Raw genomic sequence first — 24,743 nt, forward strand, 5'->3', positions numbered from 1 at the left:
ATGATCATAATTATTTTACCAAGGTGACTTATCAAGGGAATTGTTCTATAATTTTTACATTCTAACTTATTTCCTTTCTTGTATAATGTTACTAATATTGATTTCACCCACTCCTCTGGCATTTTCCCTTCTTTCCATACCATATTACATAGTTGGTGCATTTCTGTAACCATACTTTCACCAGCATATTTAATCATTTCTCCAGTGATGTTTTCATTACCAGGACTCTTGTTGTGTTTTAGCTTTCCTATTTATTATTAGCCTTCAAGGTATTTTGCCACTCTATAAAACTCTTCTGGTCCTCTTTGATGGTTTCACCTATGATAGACAAGTTTCTGCAAATAATATATTGCATGGTGTATTTTTGGCTATTCCTTCACTGAGTGCATCTAAAATATCACAAATAGAAATGGGCCCACTGTTGACCCTTGATCCTAGCTCACTTTGATGTTGAAAAATTCTGTCCTTCCAATGCTCGTTTTCACTGCCATCTCAGTTTTTTCATACATGGCTTTTATAATCCTCACTAATTTTTCTATTACACCCATCCTTCTGAAAGCCCAGTAAATTAGGTCCCTTTGGTATGGATAAGCCTTTTATTTTTCTCGAGAACTTTTCTTGTAGTTGTCTCATCACATAGATTGCATCTGTTGCTCCTTTCCCTTTCATGAAACCACATTATATCTGTTTAATATCCACTCTTTCTCTCAATATCTTGTCCACTATTCTTTCAAATGTCTTTAGTGGGTATTACAAAGCTACATTTCCGTCAGTACCTTTTCTTCTTTCCACACTTTATTAAATAGTTCCTGGGTCCAGTTTACTCCTTTTTCCCCTACTGCTTTTATCATTTCTGTTACTACTTCTGATGGACCTGGTTCTTGTTGTTTTTTATTTCTCTTATTGCTTCAATTATTTTTTCCTTTGTAACTTCCATCTCTGGCCCATTGGGCCAGAGATGCTCCTCCAGCATCTTCCTCCCATTTTCCGTTTTTAATAACTCTGAATATAACAAAGATCTGTATTTAAGTTTTGTCGATCTGGAAAAGGCATATGACAAGGTGCCAAGAGAGAAGCTATTCAATATGCTACAGTTATATGGTGTCAATGGGGCATTATATCAAGCAATAGTTAGTCTTTATTTGAGTTGTAAGTCAGCAGTTAGAATTGAAGGAAGTACAGGAAGATGGTTTAATGTTAAATCTGGTGTGAGACAAAGATGTACATTATCCCCTCTGTTATTCATTATCTATATGGATCACATTATGAAGGAAAGTGGTATTAAACCTGATATCAAAATTGGAGATGTTAATGTCAGCTCTTTGCTTTATTCAGATGATGTTATACTTCTAAATAAATCCGCTACAAGTCTGCAAGTTTTTCTGACTAAATTGAATAGCTGTTGTAATAGATATGGTATGAAGGTCAGCAATAACAAGACAAAGACAATGAGAATAGGCAGAAGCATTGAAATATCAACTGCATTGTGAATGGAGAACCCATGGAACAAGTAAAACATTTCAGCTGCTTAGGCATGATTTTTAGTGAAGATGGGAAATTAAATATGGAAATAGACAGCAGAATCAACAAAGCTAGTATGGTAGGAAGTCAATTGAATAAATTTATATGGGATAAGAGAGAAAATAGTCAAAACACTAAATTAACTGTATACAAGACAGTGTTCAAGCCAATTTTGGATCTGAGAGCTGGGTCAGAAGTAAAACACTTGACCAAAAATTAGAGACCACAGATATGAGAGTCCTAATTAAGATTAGGGACATGAACAGATGACATCAATGGCAATATCAAATTAAAAATGAGGATATTAGGAAAGAACTTGACATTGTCATCATCTGGGAATGTGTTAGCAGAGCTAATCTCAGTTGGTATGGTCACTTAAAAAGATTGGGAGAGGAAAGATTAGCAAAACAAGTGTTCTCTGCCAGGTTAGCAGGAAAAAGACCCAGAGGAAGACCAAGATATAGGTGGATTGATACAGTAAAAAGAGCTTTAGAAGAAATATAAGATCTGATAATCTTGACAGGTAACAGACTGATTTGGAGGAAAATTGTAGATAGGAAGTTAGTAATGAGGTAAATTTTTCATGTAGTACTATCATATCCTGCATCCCCCTTTAGGGTGTGACAGGAATTTGATAATGATGATGAACAACTCTAAAATATTCCTTCCATCTGTCCTTCACCTTCTTTTCATCTACTAATATGTCTTCATTTCCATCTTTTATTATGGTGTTTTTTTCAAAATCCTTTATGCATTTCTTTTCTGCCTTGCTATTCTATATATCACTTTCTCTTCGTTTTCTTTTTCTATCTCAGCATATATTTTCTTCCATTTTTTTTCTTTCTTTTGCTTTCCTCACTTCTACATTTGATATCCCTCTCTCCTCTTCTCCCAGGTTTCATTGTTTCTTAATTGTCTCCAAGTCCCAAATGTTTCCTTTTTCTTTTTAATAGTCTCTTGGAATTCTTCATTGCACCACCAAGTTTCTCCATCCTTCCTAGGTTTGAATCCTCTCATTCTTCCTTGGCTTTACCCAAAATGTTCTGCATTTGATTCCAAGTGTTTACTGCATTGTCATTTCCTTGAGATGCTATCTTCTCTTCCTAACCTTTTCTTTGAATTCACTCTTATTTTCTTTTTCAATCAGCTTCCGGATCCTCAGCCTCTTTTCCAATTCATTTGTTTCTTTTTCAATACTGGCACTGTTACATCACATACTACAACTTTGTGTTGTGTTATGTGTTCATATGGAATTGTCTTGTAATTTTTTAACATATGTCTCTTTATTCCCTTTGTGAGAATATAGTCTGAGTCTTATTTTTTCTGCTTTCATATGATATCAGGTGGTCCTCTTTCTTCTTAAATAGGGTGTTGGCCACAGCAAAGCCTGAACTTTTTGCAAATTCCAGTATTCTGTGACCTTCCTCATTCCTTTCCCCAAAACTATGTCCTCCATGTACACCTATGAATCCTTCCTCTCTTGCACATGTCCATTTAAGTCTGCTCCTGTTATTACCATTTCCTCCTTCCTGATGTTATCCACCACAGCTTCTGGTGTTTGCCAAAATTAGTCTTTTTCTATTTTCTCACCCTGTCTGTGGTGCATATTCTGAAATAATATTTAGAATGTTTTCTTTCCCTAGTGCCACTTTTAGTGTCATAAGGTGATTGCTTATTCTTTTGATCTCTGTTATCTTATCTTTTAAACTTTCCTCTACTATAATTGAAATTCCATTCTTTTTCCTTTCCTTTTCATAATAATAATATAGTTTATATCCTTTCTCCCAATTCTTTTGCACTTTCTCCTTTCCATTTTGTTTCTTGAATGCATGCTATTTTTTTTACATTCGTACAAAATGGAAAAAGTATGTAAATATAATAAATCTAAATAATATCTCCAAGTATGTTAAAACTGTAGAAAGTAATTATAGTTGGATACATATGATTAGTAGTTTAATTAAGTCTAATGTATCCCTTTTACAGTGATTGTTGGATAGCTATTTTATTATTGCTGTTAGGAAACTTGATCATTGGAGTATGATAGATGATTATGTTTTTGGATACATGGATCAAAAAAAAAAAGAATCATGCTTATAACAACTACTTATAATGTAAATATATGCTATATATTGCCATAAACAAAATGGGTTGCAAAAATTGTTGCCCATGGGTAAAAAGTACTTATGATAATATTAACAGAAAGAATAAGGAAACAAATGGGAAAAAAAATATAGAAGACAAACAAGTGGGATTCACAAGCAATGGGAGTACCTTGCATGAAATATTAAGTTAAGAATTATAGACTTAAATGGCAGGATTTGCCTCAGAGTGAGACAAATTCTGCTATTCAATAGAACATACTATACAAAAGTTCTGTGAATTGGATGAATGGATGCAAAAGATGACAAATGAAGAACTGTAGTGGCATGGGCTGTACTCAAATATTCCAAAACAGATGTATCGGTTTCCTCTCCACTCTGTAAGATTTGGTTGGGGATACTGGGTCTCCTTGCCTCATGCAAAGCCTGCTGTGAGAAATTATGGAAAAATAAGAAGATGGTTCCTGAAAACAAGAGGAATGAAGCAAGGAGATCCAGTATTCCCAACCGTATACAGGGAATTTCACTTCAAGATACAAGAATCACTAACTTAAAATTTGCTGATGATATTGTCGATGAAGAAGAACTAGAAAGAACAATGCTGAAGTTAAGCAAAGAAGGAAAGAGATGGGTTGATAATTATTATTGAAAAAATTAAAACTCGAGTGTTTGAGGATAAGAGGATAAAAAAAGTGAATGAGCACTATTTAGACTGTATAAAAAGAGATAAGAACTCAGATAAAAGAAAGTAACCTTCCAGGCACTGAATGAGTTATGGAACAGTCTTCTTCTTCTTCCTTTTTTGTATGTCTTTGGCCTGTTATGGAGCTGTCCTAAGCACTTCCAAGCCATACCCATCCCAAGGATAAGGTGGCTAGCCCTATGCCTCCCGGTGTGTTCTATGTCTGTAAATGCACATGTGTTCATGAAGCCAGTTTGCCTGCTTGTGGGAGGGAAAACCCCAGATAAACTGGGAAGAAAATCCCTGCAGTCCACACCCAAGACCAGCTAACTTGGCTATGTCTGAAAAAGATCCTAAGCTCCTCATGTCAGTGATGGGAATTGAACCCCCAGGACACTCCTTTCCTAGGCATATGGTTGCGAAGTGCATAGCCACTCGGCTAACCATATGGATGGAACAATAAGGCACCTAAATATATGTCTTAAGTATTCACAGCTTTGATGCCATGAGTACTTAAAAGTGTATTTATAAGTTCTGTCTGTGGATGTTGGACATGGGTAATGGTTAAAGACTGAGGCAAATTCTGCCATTCAAAAGAACATGCTATATGAACGTTCTCTGAATTGGATGGATGTAAAAGGTAACAAATGAAGAACTATAGATGTAAAAGGAATCTAATGCAAAAAAAAAAACCATAATACCAGTAAATCAACCTTGATGTTTGGTGAAAAGGACAGTGTAAAAAGAAGGAGATGACCCATAAGTGAGTAAATGCTATAAAGGAGAAGTGTGGAAAGAGTTTTCAAGAATTGAACCACCTAGCAATAGACAGAAAGGAATGGCAAAAAATAGTGAGAACTGCATCAGACACCAATGGGCATTTGGACCCATGGACACTGATAATTATGATATATTACTCCATATATTGTTTCACTTACATCACTGAATATAGGGCTCTTAACAGCTTTTCTCTTGGTGCCTCTTCACATGCCCTTTTCCAGATCTACAGAACTTAAATGCAGGTCCTTGTTATATTTCTGACTATTTTTGATTTCTCATCTGTTTGCTTAAAATAAAAATCTTAACATCCTTTCACATATACTTATCATATTTTCTCAAGGCTTTGCAAATACATTCCTTCAATACTTTTTTTTTACTCTGAAGCCATTGCAATATTAGCTAGCTGTTATATAAATTTTACCTGAAACATTCAATAGGGAAACTCTTCTTTAATTCACTATATTATTATTATTAACATCAGATACCTATGGAGTTAAAAGACTCATCAAAATCATCTGTGGGGTCAAAAAGTCATGAAGTGCACACTGTCACACACAAAAAAAGCCTAAAAGTGTGCTTTCAACTCATTCATTGTGTCTGCATTCACACTATCAGGCAATGCATTCCACTCACCACATCATCCACTCTCCATGCAAAGCAAAGAAGCTGCTCCTTACTTCCTTGCTCACACCCTCCTTATACAGTTTCCAAGGACAGCCTCTTATTCTAGACCTCTCCCCATCCATTCTATGAAAAATTTCTTCCACATTATCCTGGTAACAACCCCTTACCAACTTAAATGTCTCAATCATATCTTCTCAAGGCTTTGCAAATTGCATTCCTTCAATACTTTTCTTACTCTGAAGCCATTGCAATATTAGCTAGCTGTTGTCATACATATATATATATATATCTCATCTCATCTTCCTTTCCCTCTTTTACCTTGCAGAGTCGAGGGTTTATTAATCATCAGACCTCAAACCATTCACAGGATATGGTGATCAGCCCTACGCCCCGGTGTATCCTATGTTCTGTAGTGTTGAGTTCTCAAGGCCGGTTTGCCTGCTTTGCAGGATGAAAAACCCCCAGGATAAACTGGGGAAAAACCCTACTGTCCATGCCCAAGACCAGCTAACTTGGCTATGGCTGAGGAAGATCCTTCAGCTCCTCATGTTACCGATGGGATTCGAACCTAGGACACTCCTTCCCCAGGCATATGGTTGCGAAGTGCACAGCCACTAGGCTAACTGCTCAGACTCGTTTTTATTTATTTATTTATTTTATGAAGTCAAGAACTTTCATATTTTTCACTTTACAGCTTCTCTTTGGCATATCACAATTGTCAGCATTGCTTGCACTATGCTTGCACTTTGAGGCCATTATGAAGTAAAATAAGGGTTACTTGAACAAAACACTGCGATAGTCGATCTGATAACCGAAGACTACTCAGAACAGCATGCAATTTAAAACTTATAATTTGTCTATTACTAAAAGGAAGGGCCATATGGTTTAATTTCAGTGATGTAAAATTACATAGGCAAAGTGGATATTAAATACAACATTACTTTAAAGCCAAACGTTTGCAGAAACCATGAAAGTTTCGCAGGCCGACCCGGGAGCCTACAAGAATACAATCCTTGGCATCTCTGAGTAATGTTGCTTATATAAGTCAGTTATAGGTCAGATAACTCTCTGAGTTATCTGACTTAAGTTGCCTTGGCTACTTAAGTCAAATAGTGCAAACTAAGGCAACTCAGGGATGTTGAGGATTGCATTCTCATAAACTCCCAGGCCAACCCACAAAGCCCCCACAGTTTCCACAAACATTCAGCTTGGAAACAACACTGGATTTAACACCCACTTTGCTAATGTAATTATATATTGTTTATTTCTGGAATTTTCCATTTAACATTTTCGGATGGGGTTGCCCACGGATAACTGAAACTGCAGATAAGGGGTGGGGGGCTGTGGTACCCAATTCCACATGCACATATACCATGAGAACCTGCACCTCACTTGCTTCCTAATTGCACACCATGCACAAACTGCTTTCGGCATATTCTAGTGCATAACAAAAGATTGCTGATGAATAAGATGTACATTCCTTGGCATACAATGTTTGCTACCAGTTTCATGCAGAATAATGAAAACAACATTCCACGTTATGATTAATATTTTACAAGATATGTAGTAAGATAGATCTGAGATTAAATTAGAAGCAATTCATTTCATTAACACACCGAACGTGATTATAAAAGCACATATTAATAAATTTATACATACAGTTTCCGTGTCAGCTTTGAATGATGCAAAAACTTGATTACTTTTATTCAAAACACTTTGAAATTCTTCATATTTGGATGTATATAAACTAAGTTCAGTTCTTAACTGAAGTTCATTAAAAGACAGATCTGAGCATCTTTTCTGCAGTTCATTCATCTTCTCTAAAAGAAAAAGTTTTAATGACTGATACCGAGAGATAAAGAGATGGCATGGTATATTTGAAAAGAAACTACTAGTTTACTAGTTTCGTTGAATTGATCAACATCTTCAGGTATCACAATCAAAGAAATATATAAAAAATTACAGAGACTTAAAATTGCATTAACAGAACAAGTACAAAAGACAGTAGCGTGTTTGAAAACAAAATGCAAGCTTGAGTTCCAAATAAACGTAGATTATGCACTGTCACGAGTGTGCCAATACTGAACAGAGGCAACGTGTGCGTCAGAAAGTTTGAAACTTAGGCTGGTATCGATATGGGAAGAATCTAGAGAAATTTCGCTAGATTTGACAATCTTTCTCTCGAGCTCATCATAGCACACATGGATGTTAAAAGTTTGAGTCCAGTTCACAATGCATTGGCCGCCTTCGTCTGAGTTAACTGAAAAGAGAACGTGGCTAGAGAGAGCGCTGGCTCTAGTCCTGTTGTAGGAGATATTTCTACGGTGTTCTTCCAAATGTAGAAGGATGGATTTAGCAGTCTGGACATAGTATGGCTTTTCACAATCACATAAAATCTTGTACACTCCTGGAAACTGAGTTGGAAGATGTTTCTCTTTAGGTTTACTGAGTATTGAACAAAGTTTTGGGAGTGTAGTAAAGCAAGTTCTGAAGTTTAAAACTTCTCGAGAATTTTTGCCAGTTTGGTGAAAGAGAGCTGATGTAAGGCAAAGAGATGAAGGCTCTGGGGGAAGGGGGATCTTCAGAAGTAGTTGAGTGACTGAGGGGAAAGAAATTTGTCAATTTTATTAGGAGAGGAATCCATTATTAATAAAAGTTTTTTTAAGAAAAAGGAGTTCATTTTCAATTTCTGCTTCATCTGTAAGTAAAGATTTGGCTCGGTGAGCTAAGGTGGAAATAATACCAAATTTTTGTGGGGGGTAGTGATGGGAGGAAGCATGAAGGTATCTATCAGTATGAACAGGACTAGAGCCAGTGCTCTCTCTAGCCACGTTCTCTTTTCAGTTAACTCAGACGAAGGCCGCCAACACATTATGAACTGGACTCAAACTTCTAACATCCATGTGTGCTATGATGAGCTCGAGAGAAAGATTGTCGAATCTAGAGAAATTTCTCTAGATTCTTCCCATATCAACAACAGCCTAAGTTTCAATCTCTCTGATGCACATATTGCCTCTATTCAGTATTGGCACACTCGTGACAGCACATAGTCTATGTTTATTTGGAACTCAAGCTTGCATTTTGTTTTCAAACATGCTACTGTCTTTTGTACTTGTTCTGTTAATGCAATTTTAAGTCTTTGTAATTTATATATTTCTTTGATTGTGATACCTGAAGATGTTGATCAATTCAACAAAACTAGTAAACTAGTAGTGTCTTTTCAAATATACCATGTCATCTCTTTATCTCTCGGTATCAGTCATTAAAACTTTTTAATATTATTTCCCACTGAGTAAAAATGAATTATAATAATATATATATATATATATATCATCTTCCTTTTACATGTTAGACTCAGTAGCTTGTCATAGCCAAGTTACATGCCTTCATAGGAAACCTAATTAAGTATGACCATGCCATACTTAGGTTCATCATATGCAAATAGATTTCTTCATCTGTCAATTGTATGCATTCTCAGGCTTTTTTTTTTATCTGTCTTGTAGGAAGTAGAACCCAAGATTCTGGCTCTTAATATACACTCTTAGTCAGAACTTGACAAATATGCTCACCCACTTGCCTATGGCAAGTAGCTGCAGATAGGACAAAATAGAATATTTTTTATTTATTAAAATAACTTTCTGAACAAAGCCTTTTTTTTTTTTTTTTTAAATTTAACATAGAATGGTCCTTAATGTGTGTCATATAAAGGGCCATTCTAGTAACAAAATGTAATAAATTATATTTTACAAAAAAATCAATGTTTCTAGTTTTATTCCTTTTTGTTATTTATTGGCTTCCCCTTCTTGAAGCGTTCTCATACAGTAGAAATATTCTCCGGACAATGATATAGCATCACTAATTACTTCATGGATTCCTATTGACTTATTGGGACATAAATTAAATCAGATACAGTAAACAAATGTTGGTGTGTGTGGTCTTGGACAATTATATATATATATATTTTTTTTTTTTCCATGGGGAGTAGAACTTTGCATAATTTTCCCAGTCTTGCTCTTAGTAATAAAATATTTTATTAAGAGCAGTGGCGGCTCTTAATAATACATGCGTATTTCTGTATCACGGTTAGAATGATATCTGTCTCTTATTCAAAAATATCTGGGTTTGAAGCTCATTTGGGGTGAGAGAAACATTTACAAGAGCTTTTCATCTTAAAGTGAATCTCATTTAGAGTCATTCTAACAGGGATAATACATGATTGACAGACAGACTATGAGATATTATTAACCAGTTCATCCTAAAAAAAATCAGTTTTAAAAAGCTACATTACCTGACATAACAGAAGGCCTAATTATCAATGGAAGATGATATATGTATGTGTGTGTTTAAAAATAGACAGGCCTTATAAATTCAAGGAGCATACAAGCTGATCCAGAGAATGAGCTTATATGGGCTTTTATGAATATCCATACAGGATTTAAACTTGCAGTATGAATCCTTGTTACATCTTAAACAAGAAATTGAAAGAGGCCATCATTGCATGAAAAGTGTTTGCAATAATAAAATGTTTAATAAGGAAGCAATTCCAGAATTTCTGGAATATAGTAATATAGCAGAATTCCTAGTAGTATAGCAGTATGACATCTATCCAATAAAATATGGGAAAAGGGCAAGAGATCCAAACATCCTCTTGTTAAGGAGAAATATGACAAGGGTGTGGACCATTGTACTGCTGGTAGAATCTTGAGTTAAGACTGCACACTCTAAGATAGTTTGAAAGGCAGCTACAGCATGTCTGCTGTGTCCAAACTGATTTGAAAATTTGAAATTGAATTGTTGTTGATATGAACAGATGATATGGTGAAAGAAAAATAAGTTGCTTGTTGCTTTGTGGTGGTGTAGCTCTTGCAGAGTAAAAGAGCTGAAGGAAAGCAAGTGATTGCAAAAAATCATACTTTTAGCAGAGTTTATAATGTATCCATCAATATCACATGACAGCATGATGAATTGTTTGAGCTGTGATTGCTACTTTCAACACCATGTATAAAATGGAGTGAACAAAATCAATTTATAAAGTATGAACAAGTGTGTATCCAGCAGCAATATCACATAAAGGCATGAAGCATTATTCAGATGTGTGAATTGCTTTGAATGCCAGATATAAAATAAAGGTGAAAAGAATTGATTTAGAATATGTCTTACTTTCAGAACAGCTGGTGCTTAATGTTATCTTTATCTATCTACCATTTGTGTATGTTGCTTTTGTTCCTTATTAAAATATAACCAAATTAAAAAAATTAAAAGTTAATTAAAATTAAACATGAAGTTTCTTTACTATGAACTTCATGTTTAATTTTAAACATTTATCTACAGAACACAAATGAAGGTTCTATATTAACTTCAGCAACAAATTGTCATGATCAACTATATTCTATAGACATAGTCTAATAAATTAACTGATAATAATTTTATTTACCAATTTTTTTTAAAGCAAAGATTTTGTTTACAGTGAAAGCATGTTGTTAGCATATGATTAAATATTTATTAGGATGATGGCTTAGTAGAAATTTTGGAAGAATATGATCCTGTGAAAGAAAAAGAATGGCAAGGTAGAGTATGTGATTCTTTAGAAACTTGTAGTACATATTTGATACGTTTTTGGTAATAGAAAGTACATCTTTGATTATTATTAACTGGTTAGATATAGGTATTCCTTAATCTATGAAAGGGATTCATTTATGGAAAATTCTGTATCCTAATTTATAGAAATAGTTCTTCCATCAGTCATTTGTCAATTTGGTAAATGACCTAAGTTGCAATCTGCAAAACAAATTTTTAAGCCAGGAAAAACCACATAATCTCACAATGAAATATTTCAGCATAATCTCAAGTCCAGAATAATGATTCCAGCAAATCTCAGAATTTCATCATCATCAAATTCCTCACTAGGTATCTGACTTAGAACATCATCAGAATATCTTGTATGTCTTCACAAGATGGGAATACAGTATACTTTGATATAGTACCACATGATTAAGTGTACATTGTTAATAATTTCCTATTAACAGTTTTCCTCTAAATAAGTCTATTATTTGTCAGGCCTCCAATTTTTTCACATCTTGTATTTTGGTCTACTAAGACACTTCTAACTGCATCTCCCTAAATCATGATCTTCTTTTGAGTCTTTTTCCTGCCATCATGCAAGTTTTCTGCTAACCTTTCCTTTTTCATTCTGTTTAAAGTGACCACACTACCTTATATTAGCTTTGCTTACACATTGTTGAATGCTAACAGTCAAGTTCTGAATATTTCATTTGTCAAACAATTCTATATCGATTTTACCTGTTCACTTCCCTAATCTTTCTCAGATCATATTCGTTTTCTAGTCTTTCATCAACTGTTTTATTCTTAGTGGAACTCACTGATCTATAAGTTAACATTAATTTTAGCATTTTTTTTTATACTCCTGCTAGTGCTTTTGCTAATTTCTCTCATATTCAATCTAAATTTATTCAGTCCCCCCCCCCCATACACAAACACACACACCATATCAGCTCTTCTTAACTATTATCTATTTTCATATTTATACTTTTTTTCATAGTTACGCAGTGATCAGCATTCATTATTAAAAAATTATGGAAACAGCTACTGTGGTATAGTAAAATTTCATTTTGATATAAACCAAAGTAATCACCTTTAATCCTCATATCTACATATGTACAAAGAAACAAACCGTTACAATCTACAAGAGGCATATATATATTCAGGGTGTGCTGGGTGTGTGTGGTGTACACCCATGGAATAGCAATATCAATGATATTATATTTTTGCATTTATTCCTGCTAAAGACTCCTCTAATTGTTTCCTAGCTTTTCTTGATTCCTAAAATCAAACACAATTATATAATGCTTCATGAAGAGGACACTTTTCAATTTTTTAATTGCATCACATTCATGGTGAAAAGCCTGGGTGTGCAGTCAGGAATAAACAGATGTACAGATGGTGCAGCGGGTCAAATTCCTAGTGTTCCACTGGAACACTAGGAATTTGAACTTTTTATTTAAACTGCTCTAAAGAAGAAGCAGGGTGTGTGTGCTGAGACAATAGCATCATGAAATCATTGGCTGTGATTACTTATTGTATCAACATTTTAATTAAATGTTATCATTTGTCATGAGTTGCTGTTTACATGAGTTTCTTGTATTTTGCATGCTTGGAGTGTGAACTCATGTGTTTACGACTCTGATATAGACAAGTTTTTGATGTATAATTTTGTATAAATAATTTATAACTTTTTTACCATATTACAATTGGAAATAATGTTGATGATCTACTGAATGTCCCAAAGCTTTCACGGATTGTATGATTATAGTCAAAGAAGGTTGGAACTTGTGTATAAATAAGTGAAACGATTTATTTCAGCCTTTCTTTTGTTCAGTCTGAAAAAATAATAATTTGCCAAGTGATTACTTTTTTTCAGTTTTGTGAGTATTTCAGTTATATGACTGTATTTAAAAATCATATCAAAATTCAAATTATCTGTGTCCCACTCTAGTATTTGCCAATGATAATATAATCTCAGCACAAAGTGTAAACCCTTTGTGCTTCTCACATAAACGCATGTGTGAAGCACAGCTATTGTTCATTTGATCTCTATGCTTTCAATATTTAAAATTATATTAATTAATAAATTAAAGTATTCAAAATTATCCTATAATTGTATTAGGCCAATTAAGATGATCGCTGAGGCACTCGCCATGCACCCTTAAAACTTTCATACATCAATAAAAATGCAATGTTACAGTCAAATTGATGTCCATTTTATAGTGCAGGTTGCATGAGCCGTACAATCTAAATGGGCACATGACGTCACTGCAATCTACATAGGAACAAACAACATGATAACAAATCCACCTAAAACAGCATGGAAGCATACAATTTACCATTGAAGTTGAAAATCAAAACTCACTTCATTTCCTGGATACACTGGTCACACATCTTTCCCTCAGGCAGTATGTTCATCACTGTCTGCTGCAAGCCTACACATACCGGTCAATATATACAAGCTGATTCTTACCACCACCCTTCACAAAAACTTGGAGTCATTAACACCCTCAAAAACACAGCTGTAATAACAATTTCTCTAATGAACAAGCTCTTAAATAATAATCACAAATTATCAGTACATTTATAAACCAGTGGCTATAGTGAAAACACCATCAATAAAATTCTTCATAAAACTTCACCAAAAAAAAATCAAATAATATAAATAACAATAAAACCATACTATCCCATACATGTATTATCAGATAAAATAAATAGAATCCTATGCCATTACAATCTTGATGCTACTTTTAAACCACCTATAAAATTTTAAAAAATATATATGTTCAACCCCCCCCCTCAATACCAAATCCATTGCATCTGTAACTTAAAATTGGTGAAATTGCATGCACAATTCCAATCCATATAAAAAGAACACAAATGACATTAAATTTATTGATTTTGGTAAAGAATACCTCTTGGATCACATTCTTAATATCCTATACGAAATTAATTGGAAAGGTACCTATTCCTTTCCAATTAATTTCGTATGAATGTATGAATGCAAAAACCTGGTATGAATGCAAATTCAAGGAGGCCTGTGAAATTTTGATCAACCATTCTAATCTAAACAATAATGGTGTCATAAAACGACCAAGAATTTGGATTGCACACATTCAGTCCACATAAATTATTTCAAGTTCTCCAGCAAACCCTTACTTTAGGACTCTAAGCAAATAATTTCAGCTCTTATTGGCCACAATCTATACTTTTTTTGTTCTAATTTATTTGTGAGTTATAATGTGAAAGCACATTGCATCTCTAGCTTAATATATCTCTTAATGATTTGTAACCAAATATCAGGACTCTAGCTTTGATCTAGTAAGACTTTTTTTTCTACCAGAGGTTAGGCCAGTAGTGGTAACAGCTAACCAACTTAGTGTGACTTGAGCATACTATGTCAGTTGTAACATTCATTCCACCAGCATATTCCTTTTCTTTTTTTCTGCTTCTACTTGTTCTTCCATACACCTCTTCAGCTGTTCCTACCATTACATCTCAAAATTTATATTATCTGTATAACTCATAGATCTGTTGAAAACTAAAATTCTTGCTTTACCTGTCTGTTTCAACATCCATATCTTCAGCTTTCTATCTCTGTTTTCATAAAGTTGGCTATAAAAAGCTTAATGATCTCCATTTAAAGTAACAGATGGCAAACTGTAGTAAGGCATCCTACTCAATGAACAGACTGGGTTTAGGCCTGACAGAACCTGCTGCAGCCAGGTCCTGACCCTCACAACCCACCTAGAAGCTGGATACCAAAAGGGTCTAAAATTAGGTACTGTCTTCATAGACATAAGATCAGCTTATGACACTGTACTGAAGAAAGGCTTACTGTATAAAATAGTCACAATAATAATCTGCCAAAAACTCTAAAACTAATAGAATAAAGGTTCATTTGAATTCACAAAAAATTAAAACATTTCTCCTTCAGGATAGATTGCTGCAAGGATCGCTCCCTGTCCCATCTCTATTCAACCTGTACACAAGCAACATCACTTCAACAACTAGTCAAAACTTTGTCTATGCTGATGAGGTAGCAATCATTATCTAAGACAGTACCGTCCAAAGCCTTGAGGAAACAGTGAACAAAGATCTGAGCTCACTGCAAGAATGCTTTGAAAGCTGGGGACTATCTCCTAACCTCAGCAAAACTGTTGTTTTAGCTTTCCACTTACATAACATAAGGTTCATAGAAAACTAAAAATAAACTTCTGTAACTCTTGATATCTTAGTGTTACACTTGACTGCAGCCTAACATTTGGAAGAAATTAAATTAAAGATATATGCCAGAATAACAAGCTCACAGGCACTGTAATGTTTTGACTTGTAGAATACCAGCCCTGTCTGTGGTCCTCCCACTGGCAAAGTATTGCTTGCCAGTTTGGAGCCAAAGCCACCACCATATTCTTGTGAACACACAGCTTAACATAACAATGAGAACCATCTGTGGTACCTTAAGATCTACTCTTTTTCCATGGCTGCCTGTTCTGTAAATAAAATCAGAAATAACATAAACCTTCCTATACGTCAAGATATCTTTCCACCTCCAGTTCTCCCATCTAGCTTGTGGAAAATCAGAGATAATGGTCCCCAAGACTGGTGGAGAAAACTCTGGAATGAACTACGAACAAGTACCTGATTACATCCAACTATCAAACTTCCCCGATTTAATCTACCTTGACACCTGTGAAGCAATATATATGTCCAGCTAAATAGATTTAGGACTGGACAAGGGCTGCTATGCCCACTTATTGCACCTGTGGGGAATTTTACAGTCGCCCTTTTGCATGTGTGTTGCTCTGCAGACTGTGCATATCGCTAATGACTACCTCACACATGCTTCTTCCCTGGAGGTCTCAGGAATTTGATTTTACTCCTAGATAGTGCCATTGATTGGTTAACTGAACTTTCGATTTGTATTTAGTTTTGCTCATTAATTACTTGTATTTTTACCTATATGCTAAATATGTATTAATAGTAATAATAATGATGATGAAATAACTAATTATAAGTTTTTTGACCATTTTAACCATATCTTGTGATTCTGCAGCTTTGTCTTTTCTTATACTAGCTGTTCCAATTTTGAGGTCATTTCTGATGCAAAATTCTAGTAATCTTTGGCCTTCCTCATTTCTTTGAACGAAACCAAATGGTCCCAGAATTTTTTCTACTTGTGTTCTATTTTCTCCAGCCTTTGCATTAACATCTCTTAAGATTAGTCTTGTTTGTTGAAAATAGAGATGGAAACTAAAATTTACATGAAAATGAATTCATAGATGTCAAAATTTTGCCTTAGTATCTAAGGCATCTTCAATATATTGATGAACAACACAGTTAAACTTCAAATAACAGAAGTATTTAAAAAGTGCCACCATATTGTAAGAAAGCAAACAAACAAATTCCTGATTAAATATATGCACAAATGTAATCAGATAAAAATTAAGAATTTGGAGAAGATTTATACAGTAATGTTTCTCATAAAGGGAATAACTGAAGGCCATCAGATCTGTTTAAATTGAGATGATATAGAAAAGCCTCATAGCTACTCTCTTTAGATAAATGTTCTGCAAGGAATTTGCTTTTGGGTAAAAACTTTTTTTTTTTTTTTTCAAAATTACTCTTATGTTTGGTTGAAATATAGAATGATATTATATTATTGCATAATACCAATTCATAGCACTGAGTATAAGATTTATGATTCTCATAACAGACAGCTGTAGTTCTACCAGTAGGACAAGCCAGAATAGAAGCAAGGGATCTCATAAATACCCCAAATGTTGAGTGGAGAATGCTTGTTTTTAGGTGAGGATAGGAAAGTGGAAATCTTCATAACAGAAGAACAGGACACCCAGTGTTGAGAGGACTTAGAACACTAGCAATACTTTCAGATATCCATTTATTTATTATTCTCTTATTCTTTAAATGCAGTCACAAAAAAGTTTATCCCAAGATTGGGAGTAATAATAAGTGATTACTAAAATAAAGAGCAGAACTGAAGCCTTTTGGCTCTTTATTTTAGTAATTACTTATCACTTTTATGCACTGACCGGGAGTTCGCTTACGAAAAATACATTTCTCTGATATTTCAAGTTCCTTAGTACTGATTGAGAGTTAAAGTTTCTAACTGGTCTCTGAAGAGTATCAACCAGTTTGAAACAGCTATCAGGCCAGTGGAACCTTATCAAAAAGGACTAATAAAAGGTGAATATATAGATGCTTGGGCTGTGCCTGTGTCTTTTAAGTAGCCTACACTTGTGAATGCTTAGGAGCAGGGGTGGGAAACCTTTTTAGTATGAATGGCGAAAATTGCTAATTTAAAAACTTCTGCGGATGACTGGCAAATTTTAACTCTTATATATAGTGTATATAGTGTGTAATATATATCTCGATAAGTAAATGTGCAAAACATTCTCATCTAATATGATATCTTTTAATTACAATTGTGTAGACATATATCAAGCAAAGGCTATATTTAATTTATTTAAAAAATTATATTTATTTTATTTTAACTGAGAACTTTATTAAAGCAATAATAGTATAATAAATATTTTATCAAAGTTAATGAAGCTTACCTTTAATCTTAAATTTTTAGTGAGAAGGCTGAAATTGCTTTTTTTTGTGAAAGCTTAGAAATATTAGCCGCCCTTGATAAGACGGCTACTCATAGTTCATTGGCAAGATTTTCGTCAGTGAGTCTGGTACTCACTCATGAAATTTTTTGCCTGACTTAATTTTGAAAAAAATTGCTCGCATTGATAAGTAGTAGAAAACTGAGAAGCTATTTTCAAGGCGTTATTTTTTAAAGAAGGGAATTTCTCGGAATCAATAGATTTGCAAAAGTCCAGTATAGGCAGATTACTATATTTTGATCTCAAAGTGTTATCACACTGCAAATCAATCAACTCTAATTGCAAGGAATTGGAAGCTTCCCCAGGGCATATATCAAAAGGTGTTTCAAATATTTGTAACTCAATTCTTTGATTTTTTATAACTGGTAATTAGTTTACGGAATTAACAACGCATATAAAGTATATTAATTAAAGGTAACTTTAATGAATAACTTCTATATTTCAGCAACGTGACGTTGCCATCTTCAGGAACATAAAGATATGGTATGTGCACGCAGGCACTAACAAAAGCAAATGAGGAAGAAAGCAAGAAACTAATATTGTTCCTAAAGTCCTAGTCCGCACGGTTAGCCTAGTGGCTATGTGCTTCACAACCATATGCCTGGGGAAGGAGTGTCCTAGGTTCGATTCCCGTCGGTGACGTGAGGAGCTGAAGGATCTTCCTCAGCCATAGCCAAGTTAGCCGGTCTTGGGCATGGACAGCAGGGTTTTTTCCCCAGTTTATTCTGGGGTTTTTCATCCTGCAAAGCAGGCAAACTGGCCTTGAGAACTCAACACTACAGGCCATAGGATACACTGGGGCATAAGGCTGACCACCTTATCCTGTAAACGGAGTGAGGTCCGATGATCAATGGACCCTCGACACCGCAAGGTAAAAGAGGGTATAAGGAAGATGAGATGAGATGAGAAGTCCTAATGGTGCCCTCTGGCAGGCTAATTTGGTTGTCTTGGCAGTTAGGCTGAAGTTCTCATAATGTAAGTCTCCCAAATTTGGGGTAGTTTCATGCAGCCAAATTTGTTGAGGTTAGGAACGTTTTTTAGAGCTGCTGATGATTTCTTGAATAGTCTTTCGTATTTAAACTTGCTGTGGTGTATTATTTTTGTTTTCTTCCAACGAATTCTATGGTGGGTATCTAAGGCATGATCTGCCAGCCCAGAGCTGCTGTACTGGTGAAACCGGATGTAGTCTTTGTGTTCTGAAACCCTGATATTTGCTGTTCCACCTGTTTGGCCAAAGTAGGACAATTTACAGTTGCAAGGGACCTGGTATACACCAGGTAGGTCTAGGGGACGTGGTTGGTCTTTGGTAGAGCGGATAAGGGATGCCAACTTTTTATATGGTCTGTAACAAGAAGTAAGGTCATATTTTTTGAGGATATTGGTTATTTTCTCAGAGGTGCCCTGGATGTAGGGGATGGTGATAGATTTGGTGTAATCTTTATTGTGGGGGGGGGGGGGTTACTGGTTTTAGTATTTTTTGGATTTTTTTTTTTTTTTTGGATTTTTTCTCTAGTCTTTCTTCAAATCTATCACCATCCCCTACATCCAGGGTACCTCTGAGAAAATAACCAATATCCTCAAAAAATATGACCTTACTTCTTGTTACAGACCATATAAAAAGTTGGCATCCTTTATCCGCTCTACCAAAGACCAACCACTTCCCCTAGACCTACCTGGTGTATACCAGGTCCCTTGCAGCTGCAAATTGTCCTACTTTGGCCAAACAGGCAGAACAGCAAATATCAGGATTTCAGAACACAAAGACTACATCTGGTTTCACCAGTACAGCAGCTCTGGGCTGGCAGACCATGCCTTAGATATCCACCATAGAATTCGTTGGAAGAAAACAAAAATAATACCCTGCAGCAAGTTTAAATACGAAAGATTATTCAAGGAATCAGCAGCAGCTCTAAAAAAGTTCCTAACCTCAACAAATTTGGGTGCATGAAACTACCCCAAATTTGGGTGACTTACATTATGAGAACTTCAGCCCAACTGCCAAGACAACCAAATTAGCCAGCCAGAGGGCACCATTAGGACTTTAGGAACAATATTAGTTTCTTGCTTTCTTCCTCATTTGCTTTTGTTAGTGCCTGCATGCACATACCATATCTTTATGTTCCTGAAGATGGCAACGTGACGTTGCAGAAATATAGAAGTTATTCATTAAAGTTACCTTTAATTAATATACTTTATGTGCATTGTTAATTCCATAAACTAATTACCAGTTATGTTTGACCAACGTATAAGCCTTGCTACTTGATTTTTTATATGTTCAAATCTCCTTTGAAATTGATTCAAAACACTTTGACACTCATCAACATACTCACTTGTTGATTTTGGATCGTGTTTCTTAATTTTGGAAAATGTGTAAAGTGATTTTTTTCATCCTTTCTTTTAGTGTTGCATGGTGATCAGCATTCATTTTCGAAATTATGGATTTTACAACCGTGTTATAAGTAACTCTTTTTATTATCTCGATGTTTCGATCTTCATATCAAGATCATCATCTGGAGCATACACAAATATACAAGACAAGCTGAGTTACATTACAAACCGTAAGCTAGAGAAACAATGATTTGATCACATGTTATTCTACTGGCATGACCTCTAGTGAAAAAAAAAATTATTTGTAAATTACATCAAGTTAGATTTAATTTAAGATAACATGAATAAACATTTTTTCTTATAGATAGTTTTCTTTCAGTAACGATGTCCTATTTTTAATATTACAATTGTTATTTTTGATTTAGGATCCTGGATTTACTACAGTCCTGTTTGTAGTTGTTCTTAGAGAGGAAGGTTCTGTGGGTTGAATATGTGGATATATGCCTTCCATACATATGGAAGGCATATATGATTTTTAGACTTTCATTATTGTTCAGATTGGGATGGTTGATAATGATCTCACAGGCTTCCTAAAATTTGCATTCATACCATGTTTTGGTGTGATGTAGACAACTAGTGCTTTTCCAGTCAATTCTATATAAGGTGTTCAGGGCATGATCAGAAAGACCAGCTTCACCATAATTATTGTATTTAAAATGTCGTTTATGTTCTTTTTGTCTGATAGGAATTGTGAGTCCTGTTTCTCCTCTATGTTACAGGTGCAATGAATGCAGTATACTCCAGGGTTAGCCAGCGGGGTGAGTGAGTCTTTGGATGAGTTAGGTAAGCTTTTTAATTTTGCAGCGGGCTTAAAGGTGGCTTTGAGGTTGCATTTTTGTAGTACTCTGTTTATTTTGTCTGATGTCCCTTTAATGTAGAGAATGGTTATAGTTTTGTTGTGGTCTGGTTTGTCTTTGTTTTATATTGAGGTCTTATAGAGAATTTTGTTAATAGTGTTTTGGCTGTACCCATTTTTTTGGAAAGTATTGTTGATCACTTTAATTTCGTCTTTCAGTGCCTGTTCACTGGAGCAGATTTTCAGAGCCCTGTTTTTTAGAGTATTGATGACACCTAGTTTTTGTGTTGGGTGGTGGTAGGAGTTTATGTGTATATATTGGCCAGCATGTGTTGGTTTTTGATAAACCGTGAAGGAAAGATTGCCAGAAGGAAGATGTGCTCGCGAAAAACATATTCGTTTATACCTCCGCATGGAGAAAGCTCTACTAAGAGAATAGATTCAAGCCACCAGAAAGAACTTAGCCGCTACACAAAACCAACTACAAAAGGAAAAAACGGCACTTTCAAGCTACATAAACCAGATATCTGGATGATCCTGGAAAAGATTACTGAAAACACAGCGAACCACATCCTCCACGTGAAGAAAGAAAACCTAATTTTCAAATTCCAAAGACTAAAAGATCGACAAAACCAGCCGCCATATTCAAATTTCTCAACAGTGAGCAATAACAACCAACCAGAAGCAAGAAACAACAGGAGCTACCAATCGCCTACAGGTAACAGTAACATCATTAACCTATCCAACCACGCTTTAAACAAAGACAAAATCTGGATAATAAACAAAAGTTTAAATTATGCTGTAGCACCCAGATCGATAAACAAACTTGAATTTATTTGTAATATTGAAAGAGGCCTAAGATTCATCCCAAATAACATAGCAGAAAAAATATGTTTAGAAACCATCTAACCAAACATGAAGTAACAGCGATGAAATCACTAAAGTCAAATCCGAACATCGTAATAACTAGAGCAGATAAAGGAAGTGCCACCTTTATTTTAAACTGAATCACTTATGTAGAAAAAATGAGTGCTAGTCTTGGACAATAACACATACCAATAAGTTAACTACAACCCAACCAATAGAATAAAAAATAAAACAAAGAAACTACTTAAGTCAATTACCACATGGCCCGAAGATACAGTCAAAAAACTATTTCCGCACTACGCCTGCTCCCCAAGAATTTACGGAATACCGAAAATTCACAAAGAAAACACACCGCTAAAGCCTACAGTTGAAGGGATAGATAGCCTGACTTGTCACTGAGCCAAAAAATTAGCGGCAACACTGAAGGGGTTGGTGGGTCATTCCCCCTCCTATATCAAAAACACATAACACTTCATAAACATCATCAAACACATTACATTAGAAAAAAGATCATTTATTAGTCAGTTTTGATGTCTCTGCCCTCTTTATGAATGTCTCAATCAATGACACAATCCAGTTCAATGACACAATACAGTTCACAATTGAGATTGAAAAACAGAACACACTTCCGTTTTTAGATACACTTGTCACACGTCTTCCTTCTGGCAATCTTTCCTTCACGGTTTACAGAAAACTGACACATACTTGCCAATATATACACATAAACTCCTACCACCACCCAACACAAAAACTAGGTGTCATCCATATGCTAAAAGAACAGGGCTCTGAAAATCTGCTCCAGTGAACAGGCACTGAAAGATGAATTTAAAGTGATCAGCAATACTTTCCAAAAAAATGGGTACAGCCAAAACACTATTAACAAAATTCTCTATAAGACTTCAATGGAAAACAAAGACAAACCATACTACAACAAAACTATAACCATTCCCTACATTAAAGGGACATCAAACAAAATAAACAGAGTACTACAAAAATACAACCTCAAAGCCACCTTTAAATCCCCTGCAAAATAAAAAGCTTACTTAACACATCCAAAGACCCACTCACCCTGCTGGCCCACTTTAGAGTATACTGCATTCATTGCACCTGTAACATACCATATATAGGAGAAACAGGACTCACAATTCCTATCAGACAAAAAGAACATAAACAACACGTTAAATATAATAATTATAGTGAAGCTGGCCTTTCTGATCATGCCCTTGAACACCTTACATAGAATTGACTGGAAAAGCACTAGTTGTCTACATCACACCAAAACATGGTATGAACGCAAATTTCAGGAAGCCTGTGAGATCATTATCAACCACTCCAATCTGAACAATAATGAAAGTCTAAAAATCATATATGCCTTCCATGCATATGGAAGGCATATATTCAACCCACGGAATGTTCCTCTCTAAGAACAACTAAAACAGGACTGTAGTAAATCCAGAATCCTAAATCAAAAATAACAATTGTAATACTAAAAATAGGACATCATTGTTACTGAAAGAAAGCTATCTATAAGTAAAAATGTTTATTCATGTTATCTTAAATTAAATCTAACTTGATGTAATTTACAAATAATTTTTTTTTTCACTAGAGGTCATGCCAGTAGAATAAAGTGTGATCAAATCATTGTTTCTCTAGCTTACGGTTTGTAATGTAACTCAGCTTATCTTGTATATTTGTGTATGCTCCAGATGATGATCTCAATATGAAGATCGAAACGTCGAGATAATAAAAAGAGTTAGTTATAATAATTTCAAATTTAGATTATTCAAATGACTAGTTATATCTATTAAAAATGCTAAATCAGTTTGAAAATTTTCGTCCTCCTATTCTTTAATGGACTGTAGATTACACCTTTATTGTCCAAGAAAATTTTCACTTCATCTTTAAGTTCATAAAATCGCTTGAGCATTTGAGCTGTACTTAGCCACCTAACACTTCACAATGGTACAATAAGTCCCCATATTTGGCTTCAAGATCTTGCAAAAATTCTTTGAATTTCCTGTTCAACCCTTTACTTTTTATGAAATTAATGGCCTTTGTTACTACATTCATGAATCTGTTAATCTTGAGTGACTTTGCACATAGATTTTCCATATGAATGAAGCAGTGGCACACAATTAAAGTATTTGGGTTCAATTGACGTTTCTTAAATTCATTCTTAATAAATTAATTCTTTTATTAATTAATTAATTGTTCCTCTGTATCGAGCCTTGATAAGACCCCGTCTAGACTACTGTGCCCAGATATGGGTGCCAGGGTTTCTTCTTGATGGGGAAGAGGTGGAGAGGATCCAGAGACGAGTGACCATGATTATAGCAGGTCTGTGGAATGAACCTTATGAGAACAGGTTGAAGATTTGTGGGTTGCAAAAATTGGTCGATAGATGGAAAAGGGGTGATATGATAATGAGACATTCAAATTACTGAAGGGTTTCTATAAGATTAATCCAGAAGATATTTTTGAGAATAGGACTGGTGGTGGGAGGACTAGGGGCCAAAAATGGAAGCTGGGCAAGAATGTGGTTAGCAGGGGTGTTAGAGCTAGGTTGAATGAGTGGAATAAGCTGCCAGTGTCTGTTGTGGGTGCTACGACCGTGAATAAGTTCAAGGCGAGGTATGATAGATACTGTGTGAATGTCGAATAGTTGTTCTTGACATGATGTTAGGGCCTCCCTCGATGAGTCTGTGGAATCCTTGGAGTTGCCCGGAATAATAATAATAATAATAATAATTAATAAGTCAACAGCCCTTTTTTACGACCTACCATGGATA

The 24,743-nt window shown here is 34.9% G+C and overlaps 1 protein-coding gene across 1 annotated transcript in view; it reads left to right on the forward strand.

The window, feature by feature from the left end:
* LOC150096984 (uncharacterized) overlaps window positions 1–24,743 on the forward strand; it is a 103,145-nt gene that overhangs the window by 43,298 nt on the left and 35,104 nt on the right. The window contains exon 6 of the mRNA XM_090408479.1: window positions 11,213–11,273. Coding sequence (XP_090264605.1) covers window positions 11,213–11,273 — 61 coding nt within the window. The remainder of the gene's footprint in view (window positions 1–11,212; window positions 11,274–24,743) is intronic.

The sequence above is a fragment of the Typopeltis vanoorti genome, chromosome 18 (genome assembly GCF_054136105.1).
Source record: "Typopeltis vanoorti isolate ZY-2024b chromosome 18, IOZ_Tvanoo_1.0, whole genome shotgun sequence".
NCBI lineage: Eukaryota > Metazoa > Arthropoda > Arachnida > Uropygi > Thelyphonidae > Typopeltis > Typopeltis vanoorti.